Source organism: Triplophysa dalaica, chromosome 1 (assembly GCF_015846415.1).
Source record: "Triplophysa dalaica isolate WHDGS20190420 chromosome 1, ASM1584641v1, whole genome shotgun sequence".
NCBI classification, from domain to species: domain Eukaryota; kingdom Metazoa; phylum Chordata; class Actinopteri; order Cypriniformes; family Nemacheilidae; genus Triplophysa; species Triplophysa dalaica.
Genome location: NC_079542.1, coordinates 3,971,896 through 3,985,825, shown reverse-complemented (window position 1 = coordinate 3,985,825; position 13,930 = coordinate 3,971,896). Strand labels below are relative to the sequence as shown.

The following is a 13,930-nucleotide window of genomic DNA, read 5'->3' as shown; positions in this document are numbered from 1 at the left end:
TTTAACTTCCTGCCTACCAATCCTGAATAACACAATACGATCTGACCAGGTGCGATGTAAACAGCAATATATTTTCCCATATTTTTCTGTCCGAACTGAAAGCGAAATTCTACACAAATTTGATGCTAAAAATTATAAATGAATTTCTCAGCTGAACTCTCTTTTGCTTGTTGCTTTATCATGCCATGCGTGATGTGGATAAAGCGTTATGCTTATGAGTTAATACCGTGATCTTTTCTCCGCAGTGTAGTACAACATTTCTAGCAGCGTTATTGAAGTCTTATTATCGAGTATTCAAGCCTGTCTGGGCTGGAAATGTTTTTCATTAGATTCAAGTAAATATCACCAGCTGGCCTGAAATCTGTTTTCTATAAAGTTCATGTCTCATTGAATCACACCGTTGGTGAAAGAAATCTATGCCAGAGCTAAGCTATATCTTCAGATTTTACTCAAACATTACTGAGCCAAGCTAGATGGATCAAGTGAAAAAAAAACAGTTATCTTAGATTTGTCTGGTTCGTCCAGGATGAAGGTGTGTACGAGTGAAAGCACTCCAGGATTATGAATAGAAAAGAAGATCATACCACTTCCACATGTAGCGCTGCACTCGGTCCAGGCACCATACATCCACTGGAAATAAGATGCAGACCCTTTGTTTGACTCCACAAGAGTAGTACTTATAGTGTACTCGTATCTCACTCCTGGATTCGTCTCCTGAAAGAGCAGCTAGAAAAGATTGACGCAAAATGAAAGAAGAGTCAGTCTTACTGCAGTAAAGTGTGCTAATATTAGCTAATGCATTTGCTAATATTATATTGTACGTTTAATCATTTTATCCAAAACGATGAAACGGTGAGAAAGCATTTAACATTTTCTCAACGAGGTAACAATTAAGTTAGGTGTGTGAATCGAACAGTTCGTGACGATACGATGTAGTATCGATGTTCTCCGCCAGCGATGCGATATTTACCGATACCTCGTAAAGTTCTGCGATACAATTACATTTTCATTAATGAATCGATATTTTGACATACATTTGACACTGTGGTTCCCCATAATTAATAGCAGTCTTTGTGATTAGAAAAGAGCGCTTCACCACATCGTGATTTAATCGCAAATGCAACTAATCGTTCAGCCCTACTTTCAAGGCAAGTACATTACAGGTTTCAGGAAATTCATTTCAGCGATCGAGAAAACCACACAAACACACACATCATTAGACAGAGCACAACCAACATTTCTGCTCGTCTGGTTTTGCACACAAGAATGAAAAACCAGAGAAATGTGAGATTTTGAGCAACATTGTATCTCTTGGGACATAAGAATACAAGATAGAGACTTTACTGAGAAAGCAGAGCTCATTTTTCCGTCTCCTGCTGCTGTAGATGTCCCTCCTCTCACCACCCACACCACGGCTGTGTGCCAGACGCCTGTGGATCGCTCTGTGGAACGATGTGCATTATCTAGACGCTTCCCCCGCACCACTACACAGACAGTCCAATCACAAATAAACCACATCTACTTTATAACTAAAGAATGTCACAGCTACTACTACTCATCATAGTTTCCAGGTTTTATTGAGAGCAATACTACAGTAGCCAAAAGTTTACTATGGTATCAACACAATAGCAGAGTATTTGTAGGTAATCTATGGTAATACAAATGCTAATCCAATCAAAAAATCGGTTTGTACACCTCTACTATAATAAAACCATGATGCATTTTCATAAACGCTGGAAATCAGTGAAGAATAAATGTTTCTATGCTACAAAATCGACCGATAAATCCACTCAATCATGAACTGCCATCATTATTCTAACAAGAATGGGTTTCAATAACGCACAATCTTCTTTTGTGCTGAAAGATTATAAAGCTACTTTCAGCAAAGCAGAATTTTATGCAAATCCTCGAGGGTTCAGCCTCATATTTCACTTAACCCTGTCAGACCATTGTTCAATTTCTTCATTCGGTTTTTATCCCTTCTGGTTGATGGAGATACAAGACACTGAGCACATACGCAGATAAGACCGAGGAGAAATTTAATCAAGTTTATTATTCATAGAACTCAATATTCGAAGCCATTTCTGGTTCACACCACATTCTTGTGCAAAGCTGCTTGCAAACATTTCAAAGTTACAAATGGGACATCGGTTAGAATGGTCAACGTTTTAGGTCTTTGAAGAACCATAAACCACATTTGAGGCATTAATCGAAAATTGCTGTGCTCAAAAATCTAGATATATCCACTGGTATTCATTCAAAATACGAAGATGTAAAAACGGTGATGAGAAACTAAATGATGCCTGTATTTTGAAACTGATATACAGTACATTTATAAGTTAAAGGCAGGGTGGGTGATCCTGTCCAGAAAGAAAAGTTGTCATGTCGGTTGGAAATTTCTTTACATTCTGAAAGCAGTTAAGAAGTATAGTGGTCAAATAATATTATCTGTGAAAGGCATAGGACCAAAACACTTTGCCAAATCAAAACGTTCTGGCCTAATGCTGCGACTGGTCATGTGTCAATTTTCATCCAAAGTATTTTGCATACTACTGCGCACCCTGTTCACGCAGACATCATACATCATCAGCGCGCTAACGTCCAATGTGTCAAAGTAGGGAGATTGGCGGCCAATCGGCAACCATCAAACTTTCCAGCGGAAATCTATTGAACGAAAGTCCGTTTTTGAAAAAGCAGTGACGCAAAAACGTCTGGATCATGAAAGAGGAAAAACTTGAATTATCAAAAGGTTTAGCTTTTACACGATGGAGACAGCTCCGGCAGGCGAAGGATCTGAAAGACAATACCATTGTTGCTCTCTTTCTTTTGACAGGCATGTACATGCTTCAAGAAGAATTTTTTGGATTTAGTTTGTAATTCGTGACGTGGATTTAGTAAATACATTCATGTGTGGTTTTGGAGGGTGGGATTATAATTTCAGTGCTAGCATATTCATAAATGAGTAAATAAATATAATACAAATATTAGGATAAAAGTAATTAAAATCCTTAACAACCTTCTTGAAATAGGAATTAGGAGTTAATACCTGAATCCACAGTAGTTCCATAGTTGGTCCTGGAGAAGACAGATTTTCCAGTTGTCCGTTCCTCTCGTAAGTAAATATCGTTCCCGCAGCCTTGTATTCCCCGTTCCATTGGATAGTCCATCCACCATTCAGGAAATATTTTTCAGGGTCATTACTGCGTAATGCTAAAAAGTTTCCAGCCTCAGCAACTTCCTCGATACGGATATCCCGTGCCCCTTCTGGAATAAGACCTATGTCCACATATCCTGAGGGACAGAAGTACCTCTGCTTATTCAAATAAAACAAAATAAGTGTGTGTAATGTGATATTTATGGATTTAACAAATCTGTCACATACCAAGTCCTTCACTGTTCTCAAAGGTCTTTCTGACAGTTTCACACGTAGATCCGTTTCCATGACACACGCCACACTGATCCTCGACAGCATCCGAGTCGATCTCATAATCACAGCCGATATTCTGACACAAAATAATTACAGGGAAAAATGTTTTACACAATGTACAAAACACAAATTGATGACGTATGCTTGCTCGTGCTGTAGTTCCATCCCACTCTCCCCACTAGTCCCACCTCTAGCAGCTCGTGTTTCTCTGGAAATAATCGTACAGCTGTATCTCTCTTTTATGAATTTGATCAAACTATGCAATATTACTGTATAGGCACTCAAGATTAATATGAGATTGGCAGAAACTGCCTGTGATACACGGTCTTTAAAATATTTATTGTAAATCTTAATTAAATATAAAAGCAAAGCTATCTGCCACTGCCAGGGCATTAACGTTCCAACTAGTTCGATATAGAAAAACAAGTAAAAATGATTATTGATTTTATTGCTTATACATTAACACTCTTTCAACACACAGTGTTAAGTGTTCTGTATTTAAAGTGTATTTAAAGCACATCTTTAACAGAAGAATTATTGTGAGCCACTTTTTTTCTTTATCTTAATTGATTAAAAGAAAACACAATTTATTTAATATGAGTGTTTTGGGCGCGTCTTTTTTTTGTTTGATAAAGATTTTAAACAGAAATCTTTATGTTGCTGCAATCTCATCACATTGATTGGACCCCAGGTTGGCTGACTTCTGGCTCCAATTAGCTCTTGGAGAAGTCATTAGCCTAGGATTTCACATACTTTTTCCACCCTGCACTATGAATGTTTACATGTTGTGTTCAATAAAAACATGAAAACGTAAAATGTTTGTGCGGTATTAGTTTAAGCAGACTGTGTTTCTCTATTGTTGTAACTTAGATGAAGATCAGAACACATTTTATGACCAATTTATGAAGAAATCCAAGTAAGCCCAAAGGGTTCACATACTTTTTCTTTCAACTGTATTTAATCTTTTCCATTGACTGTGGTGAATTTTTAAAACTGCGTTAATGCAATTATAAAATATTTTTTGGCATTAATTAGTTTATGCATTAACACGATAATAATGCATGCCCTAATCTCATGAGAAGGTTTCCTTTCGAGAGCGGTCTCTCGAGCAGTGTTAATGCATTGAACGATATAAAGAAACGAGGTTCTCCCAACAAGCTACCATATTTTTAAAAATAATCCCAAAAACCTGCAACCTGCGACTTGTGATATTTTAACGCGACTTGAAAGAAAAAGAAGCCCAAAGGAGCGTATTATAACCGGACTTGGCAACTATTTGACACATTATATAGTGGCGGCAAGGCCCGGCCCTTTTCGCCATCTTGAGCAGCAATGATGCATATCCCCATAGCGTAGTTGCGCAATGTCTCGTTCCTGCCTCTCAAAACAGCGAGGTTATGACAGTATCTGGAGACGATTTCCAAATATGGGTGTGAATTTGAAATTCCCTTCCCAATTAACTGAACTGACATTCAGAAAGGTACAGGGACACTATGAAACTGAGCAAACAGAGATCAGACCTTGTTATAAAACAATATGTTCTTTGGATCGTGCTATATAAATAAATACAACTTAAAACAAAAGCTAAAACCGAACCTTGCAAATGCCGTTGATGCAGATGTCACGACTGTGGGTGCCTTCATAGCAGCGTGTGCCGTCGATGACCGTGTCCAGCATCCGCTCTGTGAAATGTTCATTCACAGGTCTACAGTGCAGCTCACACGGATTGACTGCGAAACACGTATATGGGATCATGTCATTTTTTGTTGCAGCACAAAATCAATTTTTCTAGTATTTGTTTATATGACGCTCACCTCTGCTATTCACATGTGTCCATTTATAAAACTTTCCCTTGTAAGGGATGGTGTTGAAGCGGTTACACTGGATGTATCTGAAGCTGGGCTGGTCCGGAGGACAGCTGTCTCGGTTACAGGTTCGATATCTGCGACGCTCTCCAACACAATATTTACCTCCATGTTTGGGTCTGAAAAAACCCTTGTATTTTAAGTTAAGCAGTAAACACAAAACAAAAAAAAGTCAATATACTGTAAACGGTTCACCTAAGGGAAAGTCCTGTCATTATTTACTCGCACTCTTGTCATTTCAAACCTGACTTTCTTGCTTCTGCAGAAAACAAAAGGAGATATTTTGAAGAATGTTGGTAACCACACAAAGGCGGTACCTATTCAATTGTATTGGGTTTATGTTTATGCAATAGAAGTGAGTGGGTTCTGCCATTGTTTGGCTACCAACATTCTTTAAAATATCTTTTGTGTTCTGCAGAAGAAAGAAAGTCATAACGGTTTGAAATGACAAGAGGGCGAGTAAATGATGACAGAATTTTCGTTTTTGGGAGAAGGATCCTCTTGCAAGGATTTTTGAGAACGTAAAAGAAAATATTGATCTTTTTATAAAAGATACGATTTTTTTTTCATTAATGGAAGACGTTCGTTGTGAGAAAAAGTGGTGAAGGTTATTGGTACCAGAACTGTTTCTGCTCTGCATCCTTGAAAAACTATGAACAAAACGGACGCAGATGTCACACATGCTTTCCAAACGGGAGTATGATTCATAAGTCAAAGTTGTCTGGTGATACTATGCTTTATTCAGACATACAGCTACTGAGAAATAACTGAACTTAATCCCCCTTTATCACCACAAACATGCGATCCTTCATCCAAACAGCACACAATAAAAATACCCATTCTCACGATGAGTTGTGTACAGTAATGCGAATCTGAGCTTTGTGGTATCGAAGGGAAACTCACACAGGGTTAACACAGTCCCTGTGGGCGCTCTGAACCCCAACCCTGCACGTCCTTGTGCACTCGGACCACTGGCTCCACGAAGCCCATCCTCCATTCACCCTCGCAGGCCGGGAACCCATCAGCACACACTCTCCATCAAAACACCACTGATGAAAAAACACAAGCAGCAATTAGTCAGCAAGTTCAAGATACGGGGAGGAGAACAGTATGGCGAACTGCATGCTGGGAAATAAGACAACAATGAGCGGCCACAGAAAGCCTTTGCTTGCCTTGCCCTCACCACACTTGGTACCATCCACAGCACCATCCAGTCTCGAATGACAGGTGGAATCCACGGTGCACCACAGAGTACTGCAGATATTCTGAAGAAAAGTATTAAAGAAAAGTGAGCACTAAAGATTTTAAGAAATTAACACCAATGGCCAGAAATGATCTAATGTCATGTAATGTTTCATGCATCGTTCATAATATAAAATCAGAGAAGAACAAAGATTTAATAGTAATAGAAATTTGTTAAGGAAATCACAGAAAAGGGCAAAAAACAAGGGCTGATTATGAATAAAATCATAATTTACAATAGCAAAATTATGATTATTTTACATGATTACGCATTGACTTTGCAAAGAACACGTATCCATTGAATAAAAAATAAAAATGAAATTGTTTAGCAAAATAGATTCAACTGAAAAACAAGAAAGGGGTACACTGTGGATTTATTACAAAAGACGAAATAGACAATAACTGCCAAAAACATATTTCAGCTTCCATACATTTTTAAGTTCAATCAAATTAGCTTTTTGAGTCAATAGAACTTAACTATATTGAATTGACTTTAAAAATCAGTTGGAGTTAAATATAACTTTTAATAGAGTCATAAAGCTAATTGGATTTTATTTAAAAAAGCTAAACAGCTTCATTCAATTTTAAAGTAGTTTTTTACCGTGAATGGCTAATTACAGATATAGTTACGTTTTAACTCATTCGCCGCCAGCCTTTTTTTTTAAAGTTGCCAGCCTACGCCAGCGTTTAACATTTTCACCCAACTTTAATGGCTCATAGTAATTTTTCTGTAAAGAACACATGGACGAAAAATATGTTAAATGAAAGAACAGAGTCTCAGGTTTTAAACAAAAAAAAAATGATTCTTCTATCTTCATTTGTTAGTTTTTTATCACTCCGTAGATGTGGGTAGGTTTCTTCAAAAATGCATCATTTTGATTAAACAGCTGAGATAATTAACGTTTTTGTCAAATATTCCGCCCTGATTCCACTCAGAACAATCATTAAAAACCGCTTAAACATATAAGTTCTAGGTTCTGGGATTCTGTTCCTTTCCCCAAAGGTGTGTAATAGCGCCACCTGCTGTACAACAGTACAAACACTGATTGCCGTAAAAACTATTCTTTGGCGGGGAACTGTTTTTTTAAATGACGAGATAACTCGTCAATGGCGGTGAAAGAGTTAATCGAGACAGTTATAAAACATCTTCCAACTAAAACAAATTGAATATTTTAGCCAATGCTTTTATGCTTTTACTCTACATTTTACTCAATATTTGTGTTAAGTATAGTTTACAAATAAAAACATTTTGTTAGCATGCTAAATCAATATGTGCAAACTTATGTTATTAGAATCAGCTTTAAGCAGTGCCAGACACCTCTCACACTTCTGTAGTGCACACTACTTGTTTTGCGTGCACAAGTGGTCATTAACAGACCCGCTATCTAGGCAGACCCCTCTAATACTCACTTGAGGATCCATGGTAGTAAGAATGCGACCAATCTAGGCAGCACTCTAGAATTCAAGTCTGGGCCTAAAGCATGTTAATTTTCCTTTCCTATTGAGGTTGTGATGTAAACAAGAGTAACGACATTTGATGAATGCATACCAATCTTGAGTGAAAGGTGAATGTTGTGTAGAACATACAGCAATCGCTGCAATTTCATCAGATGTGATTTCATGAAACTGTTACAGACCCAATAAGAAAACTAAAGCCTGGGTTTATCGGAGTCTGTCTATTGAGAGCTTGACTCGTGCTCTGACATTTAACTGGTAATTGAAAGATGGCCAGTATCTGTAAACAACCGCTGCAGACAGGGAGGAAAACATCACAAGACGTACGGTGACATCAAAAACAACAGAGCTGATGCCCTTTTCCCCATTTTAATTCTGCATGTTGCCAAAAATAAACCAGACTGGCTTTTTTCTTTAGCGCGTTCAACAAGCTTATTCTTCAGGTTATACGCCCAATTAACATTCGGCAGTTTGATTTTTTTTTTTAATCATGCATTTGACAGGCGCCTTTATCCAAAGTGACAATACAAACCCAAGACCTACTGCAATGCTCGAGCCATTAAGACACAGGAACACTGTGAATAACCAACAGTTTTTTTTCTATATATAAAAATTTCTGCAAAATGAAACATACATCTGGTATCCGGTTTTTATTTCCATGGTTATTTTGTGATAACCATTGTTTTATAACAGCAACTATGTTTTTTTTGTTTTTAACTGTAGTAAAACAATGTTTTTTCAATATTAACTATGGTAAAACCATGGTAAATTTTCGTAAGGGCAGCGTGGAAAAGCAACACCGATTATAATCATACCCGTTAATACTCCTCTTTTAGCCAGGATTTTCCCATTTTTCACACCCATCTCCTGAGAAACCTCCGAAACACATGAAATCGCGAACAGGCCGAGCATAGATAATACAACACAATCAAAGTAGCTTTGAATAAAAGCATCTGCCAAATGCATAAATGTAAAAGTAATTTTAAAAATATCATTGGACCACTGCACTTTTTGATTGCTATCAGGATGTAAAGAGATTTCCAACCAGCATGACAAAAATGTTACTGGACAGGATCACCTATTATGCCTTTAAAGATATACTTCACCCAAAAGTGATGATTTATGACAATTTTATAATGATGAACACCATACATTGAATCTGTCAATCACTGACATTCTTAGTAATTCTTAAAATGTTCAAATTTTAAAAAAAGTGTAAATTACTAACATATATATCTGATGTGTGTTAAAATGATATGTATTTATAGGATATTGTTTATATCCAGACACATAAAATGTGTGCATGTCTTTCTCCATCCAGCTGTCTTGTCTTTGCAGAAGCAAATGAAACAAATTGCTCAATTAGCTTCAAGCGCTCACTTGTGTTGGCACTTAAACTCTGTCAAATTACATTATAGAGAAATTATCAAGGGCTAAAGAGCTGTCTCCAATAGTGAATACTGATAAGGCTGTCTACCTCCAGGCAAAATTTCCAATGATCTCATTATTGCTATCTGAATTATAAATCACGATTGAATAAAAGAAAAACAATAAAGAGATAATAAAATATATTAGATATGACAATGTAATTCTATAAAACAGATGATATATACTTGTAGGGAAAATCGATCAAACTGGTGCTCAATTATGCTGAAAAAAAGTCTGAAGTGGTAAATGACTTAAAGTAGTCCTGGTTTTTTGAGGGTTGACGTAAATTCAATAAAATTTTCTTTAATTCATTTATAAAGTGTTTTTCACAATGTTGCATTGTTATAGCAGATTAAAACACATAATGTAATAGAGAAATATAATTATTGACGGTATATATGGTATAATTGATATGAATATTTCTCAATGTAAATTGGTGGAACTCAATTGTAATATAAAAATTACCATTAATAGAACTACTAAGCACGGTGCATATATGAAGTTTTTTTTTTATGGGACGTATATTAGTAGTACTAACTGTAAAAGAGTTGTCAGAAGATTGTAAGTGCTTGTTTCTGTATAAGATTAACAACAGCTTGCTGAAAAGAAAACATATTCTATTCATGCTATTCGTTACAAAAATAAGATATAACACATACAGCTGGATGTCTAAATAAATCTCCTTACTTGCATTTTACATAGCAGGGGTACGAGAGGGGCTTGCTAACGTAAAAAAACACAACAATGACATAATGTAGAGAGCAGCTCGAGCAGAATATCTGACAGCTGCTGTTAGTGGGTGGTCATAATTTACTGCGCTATGACACGCAAGCACTTACAAACCCAAATAAGCCAGTTTGTTCTGGAAATTAGCCAAAAAAGGCAATTTATCAATATTTATAAGTGACGATAAAATAAAGCAAAAGTCACATGAAGTGACCAGCTTGGAGAAGGAACAAGACTTTCTAGCGGATACCACTGGCTTTATAATTCTATTAGGTTACATTGTACATTTTTACAGTTTCCAATAGATGGTTGGCTCAAAATGTCTTGTTCTGTCTGTATTTCATAAACAGATTAAACGTCTAACTTCAAAAGTGTCTATTTTTCAATGGTGTGGTTACCGGCAGCGGGAAATGAGGGTGCGATCTGCATGTGCGAATAGATATCTTACATCCACGTCATCGCAGAGAACCGAAGAGGATCCGTACTGGAGTTTGCATTGGTGAGCAGCGCTGTACAGCACGCCGGGGGGAGCAGACTGCATTTCCAGCTCGTTCCTGACCGGAGGGTCATCCAAACACCAGCCCCAACCACGACTGTGAAGAACATGACAAAAACACACCAAATGCTGGAAATTCACAGGGCAGGGGGTCTGTGAGTTATAACCTGGATTTTCATAGTTTTCCATCATCTTAATGTCGTATAAAAGGGAGAAGAGGCTCGTTTTGGTGCTTGTTCACATTGATGCATATCCTGACCAAGCCCCGCCTACAAGAGGAAGAAGTCTTCTGAGTGACATGTAAAATGAAGAACCATAGTTCACTTTTCCTTTGTGATGTTTATGGGACAGAAAAGATTTTTACACATTTTTTTTTCAACTAAACTCAATGCCATTAACATGACAAACTAAACGCCAAATCGAGCACATAAGTCTTGCAACTGAAGTGGTGAATTATAGCAGCATGGCAATTTCTAAACACAACTTTGTGTCTTGGAGAAAGCTCTTACTATTTTTATGCACAACATAAAACAGATGGTCAGTGGTTGGTTTAATATAGCAATCCATTTCGTTTCATGTCAGCTAGAATATGAAATTGGGTCAAATAGCAGTACAGAAATACACCCGGCAGTCGAAACTGATGCTAAGAATAACCAAATATATGCTGCTTGAAATACAGCATGATTTTAGAAACCCACAAATGTTTGGATCCGGTTAAGTAGAAACAGAGAAAAAGTTCTGTCAGGACAAATCCAATCTTTCAAGAAATCAAGAAATCACTTAAGTAGAACCTGTCTGACAAACTGAAGTAGTCTAAAAGATCTCAAATAGCAACACATTATGCCGCGAAGTTATTGAAATGTATCAGTCTAGAAAGGGTTACAAAACCATTTCCAAGGCTTTGTGACTCAAGCGAACCACAGTGAGAGCCATTATCCATAAATGGAGAAAGCATGGAACAGTGGTAAACCGTCCCAGGAGTGGCCGGCGTACCAAGATTACTCCAATAGCACAACGACGACTCGTCCAGGAGGTCATAAAAGATCCCAGAACAACATCTTAAGAACTGCAGGCCTCTCTTGCTTCAGATAAGGTCAGTGTTCATGATTCTACAATAAGAAAGAGACTGTGCAAAAATGGCATCCATGGGTGATTTCCAAGAACACGCAATTCCACCTCTGAATGGCAAAAAAAAAACAAATAAAGGTTTTGGAGTGGCATAGTCAAAGTCCGGACTTAAATCGTGTGGCATGACCTTATAAAGGCTATTCATGCTCGAAGATCCTCTAATTTGGCTGAATTAAACAATTCTGGGCCAAAATTCCTCCATGGCGACGTGAAAGACTCATTGCCAGCTTTCGCAACGCTTGAAGTACTGCTGGATTCTCAACCATATAGAACACATTTACATTACACTAAAAGGGCCAGTTCACCCAAAAATGAAAATTCTTTCATTATTTACTCTCGAGTTGATCCAAATCTGTGTATATTTATTTGTTCTGATGATCACAGAGAAAGATATTTGGAAGAATGCTTGTAACCAAACAGTTCTTGGCCACTATTGACTACCATAGTAGGAAAAAATACAATAGTAGTCAAAAGATCCCCAGAGCTGTTTGTTTTCCTTTATTCTTCAAAATTTCTCAATATGTGTTCAATAAAACAAATACAGATTTGGAACAACTTGCGGGTGAGTAGATGAAGACTTTAACTGTTTCCTTTAACCGTTGATGCCACGTCTGCATATCGTATGTTACACGACTATTTATTTTCCCAAGATTAGCGTCTAAAAAAGGCAACTTGGCCACTCTCACTAATCTGGCACTTTTGCTTCGAGTGCAACGTTCCAAACGCTTATCTCAAATGCATTAACAATGAAATAACTCTCACATGTCCAAGATTGTAAAACACACTTATGCTGCAGGCCTAAGCAATCGTTCAAGCTGTTAAGATAAACCAGTTACCCAATTCCTTACGAATCTGTCTGGCCGAAATATCATAACAGTACCCCATCCCGTCACTCCCTGCTGTGCCGCCTAAGCAGTCAAACTTTATCTAATGTGCTCCATATGGAGGCCAGCAGAACTGGCGTGACTGTGACGGCAGAATCAACACACTCTTGTTCGTTCTTGAGAAATCTCAGCCATTCGCATCGCCCTTGGCAACACACAGATACAAAGGTCAAGAAAGACAGAGGCAGCTTGTTGAGAGACTAAAATACATGATGGATAAAGCGCCAATGGTCAAGCAGCGTTTCAATGAACTCCATTAACTTCCCTCAAAGCTACAGAAGAAACGGAGTGTTAAATGAGACTCCAATTTGTGCCATTTTACAAAACTGGCCTTTGTTGTTTTTAATGCAAATGTTGTTTCACCCGCAATCAAGCTACAATTACTTAAAGTATAAAATAAGGCTTTCAGAGAGTCAAGAATTTATGAAAAAGAAGAGCAGTGGCTCAGGGTTCAACATGCACAAGATGCCTTTTGATGCAAGAATAAATTTGAAAGATGCTTAACCGCAATTTTCAACACCAGGGTCCCACATCTTTTGACAATTAAATTTTAGTTATTCATGGTTCGAGTCGATCATGATCACTGAGTTTTAAAAAGTGTAAAAATACTTTTACAGAAATATATTTTTTATTATTAATTCAGACATTACAATTTAAATATATATATTTTTTAAACTAACCAGAATTATGCAATATGGTACCACAAATCATCTCTCTAAACACCTACCAATAAAAAATGGCCAAACATTAAGTACATAAAGAAGTAAAGTAGGGCTTTTAAAAAATTAAAGCGTGTGTAACACACAGGTTTCTGCCATTCTCATATTAATCTTGAGTACCTATAGAGTAGTACTGCATACTTCGTATCTTCAAAGAGTATTTAGTTTAGTTAATTTATAAAAGATAGATACAGCTTTACGATTGTTTCCCGAAAACATATAGCCCGTGCGGGGGGGAGGGGTAGGCTGAACCAAAGCACGTGCTCACCCATTGTCAACAAAACACAGGCATCAGTTTCACTCACCCCATGTGTTTCATGTCTGGCATCTTTTAGCGCTGGGACAGGTCCATATCAGTTTCGAATGATTTCCAAATCCAGCGTTATATCCACCGTTTATATAACATTTATCACCCAAATGCAGTGAACAAACAAACACCTGAACTTCGCCAACGTATGCTCTCTCTCTCCTGCATACCAGTGAAAGTGATGTCTGCGCATGCTTTTTCTCCTGCTTTCATGTGGCCGTGGCGCATGCTTTTCTGGGAGAATTGTCCAAAT

General features: G+C 37.4%; 1 protein-coding gene across 1 annotated transcript in view; it reads right to left on the bottom strand.

Annotated features, from left to right (window-relative positions):
• LOC130428075 (A disintegrin and metalloproteinase with thrombospondin motifs 7) overlaps window positions 1-13,930 on the bottom strand; it is a 49,563-nt gene that overhangs the window by 23,680 nt on the left and 11,953 nt on the right. The window contains exons 9-16 of the mRNA XM_056755925.1: window positions 10,592-10,736; window positions 6,465-6,557; window positions 6,196-6,341; window positions 5,242-5,411; window positions 5,024-5,157; window positions 3,383-3,503; window positions 3,047-3,291; window positions 585-726 (exon numbers count right to left, since the gene is read on the bottom strand). Of these exons, the coding sequence (XP_056611903.1) occupies window positions 585-726; window positions 3,047-3,291; window positions 3,383-3,503; window positions 5,024-5,157; window positions 5,242-5,411; window positions 6,196-6,341; window positions 6,465-6,557; window positions 10,592-10,736 (1,196 nt within the window). The remainder of the gene's footprint in view (window positions 1-584; window positions 727-3,046; window positions 3,292-3,382; window positions 3,504-5,023; window positions 5,158-5,241; window positions 5,412-6,195; window positions 6,342-6,464; window positions 6,558-10,591; window positions 10,737-13,930) is intronic.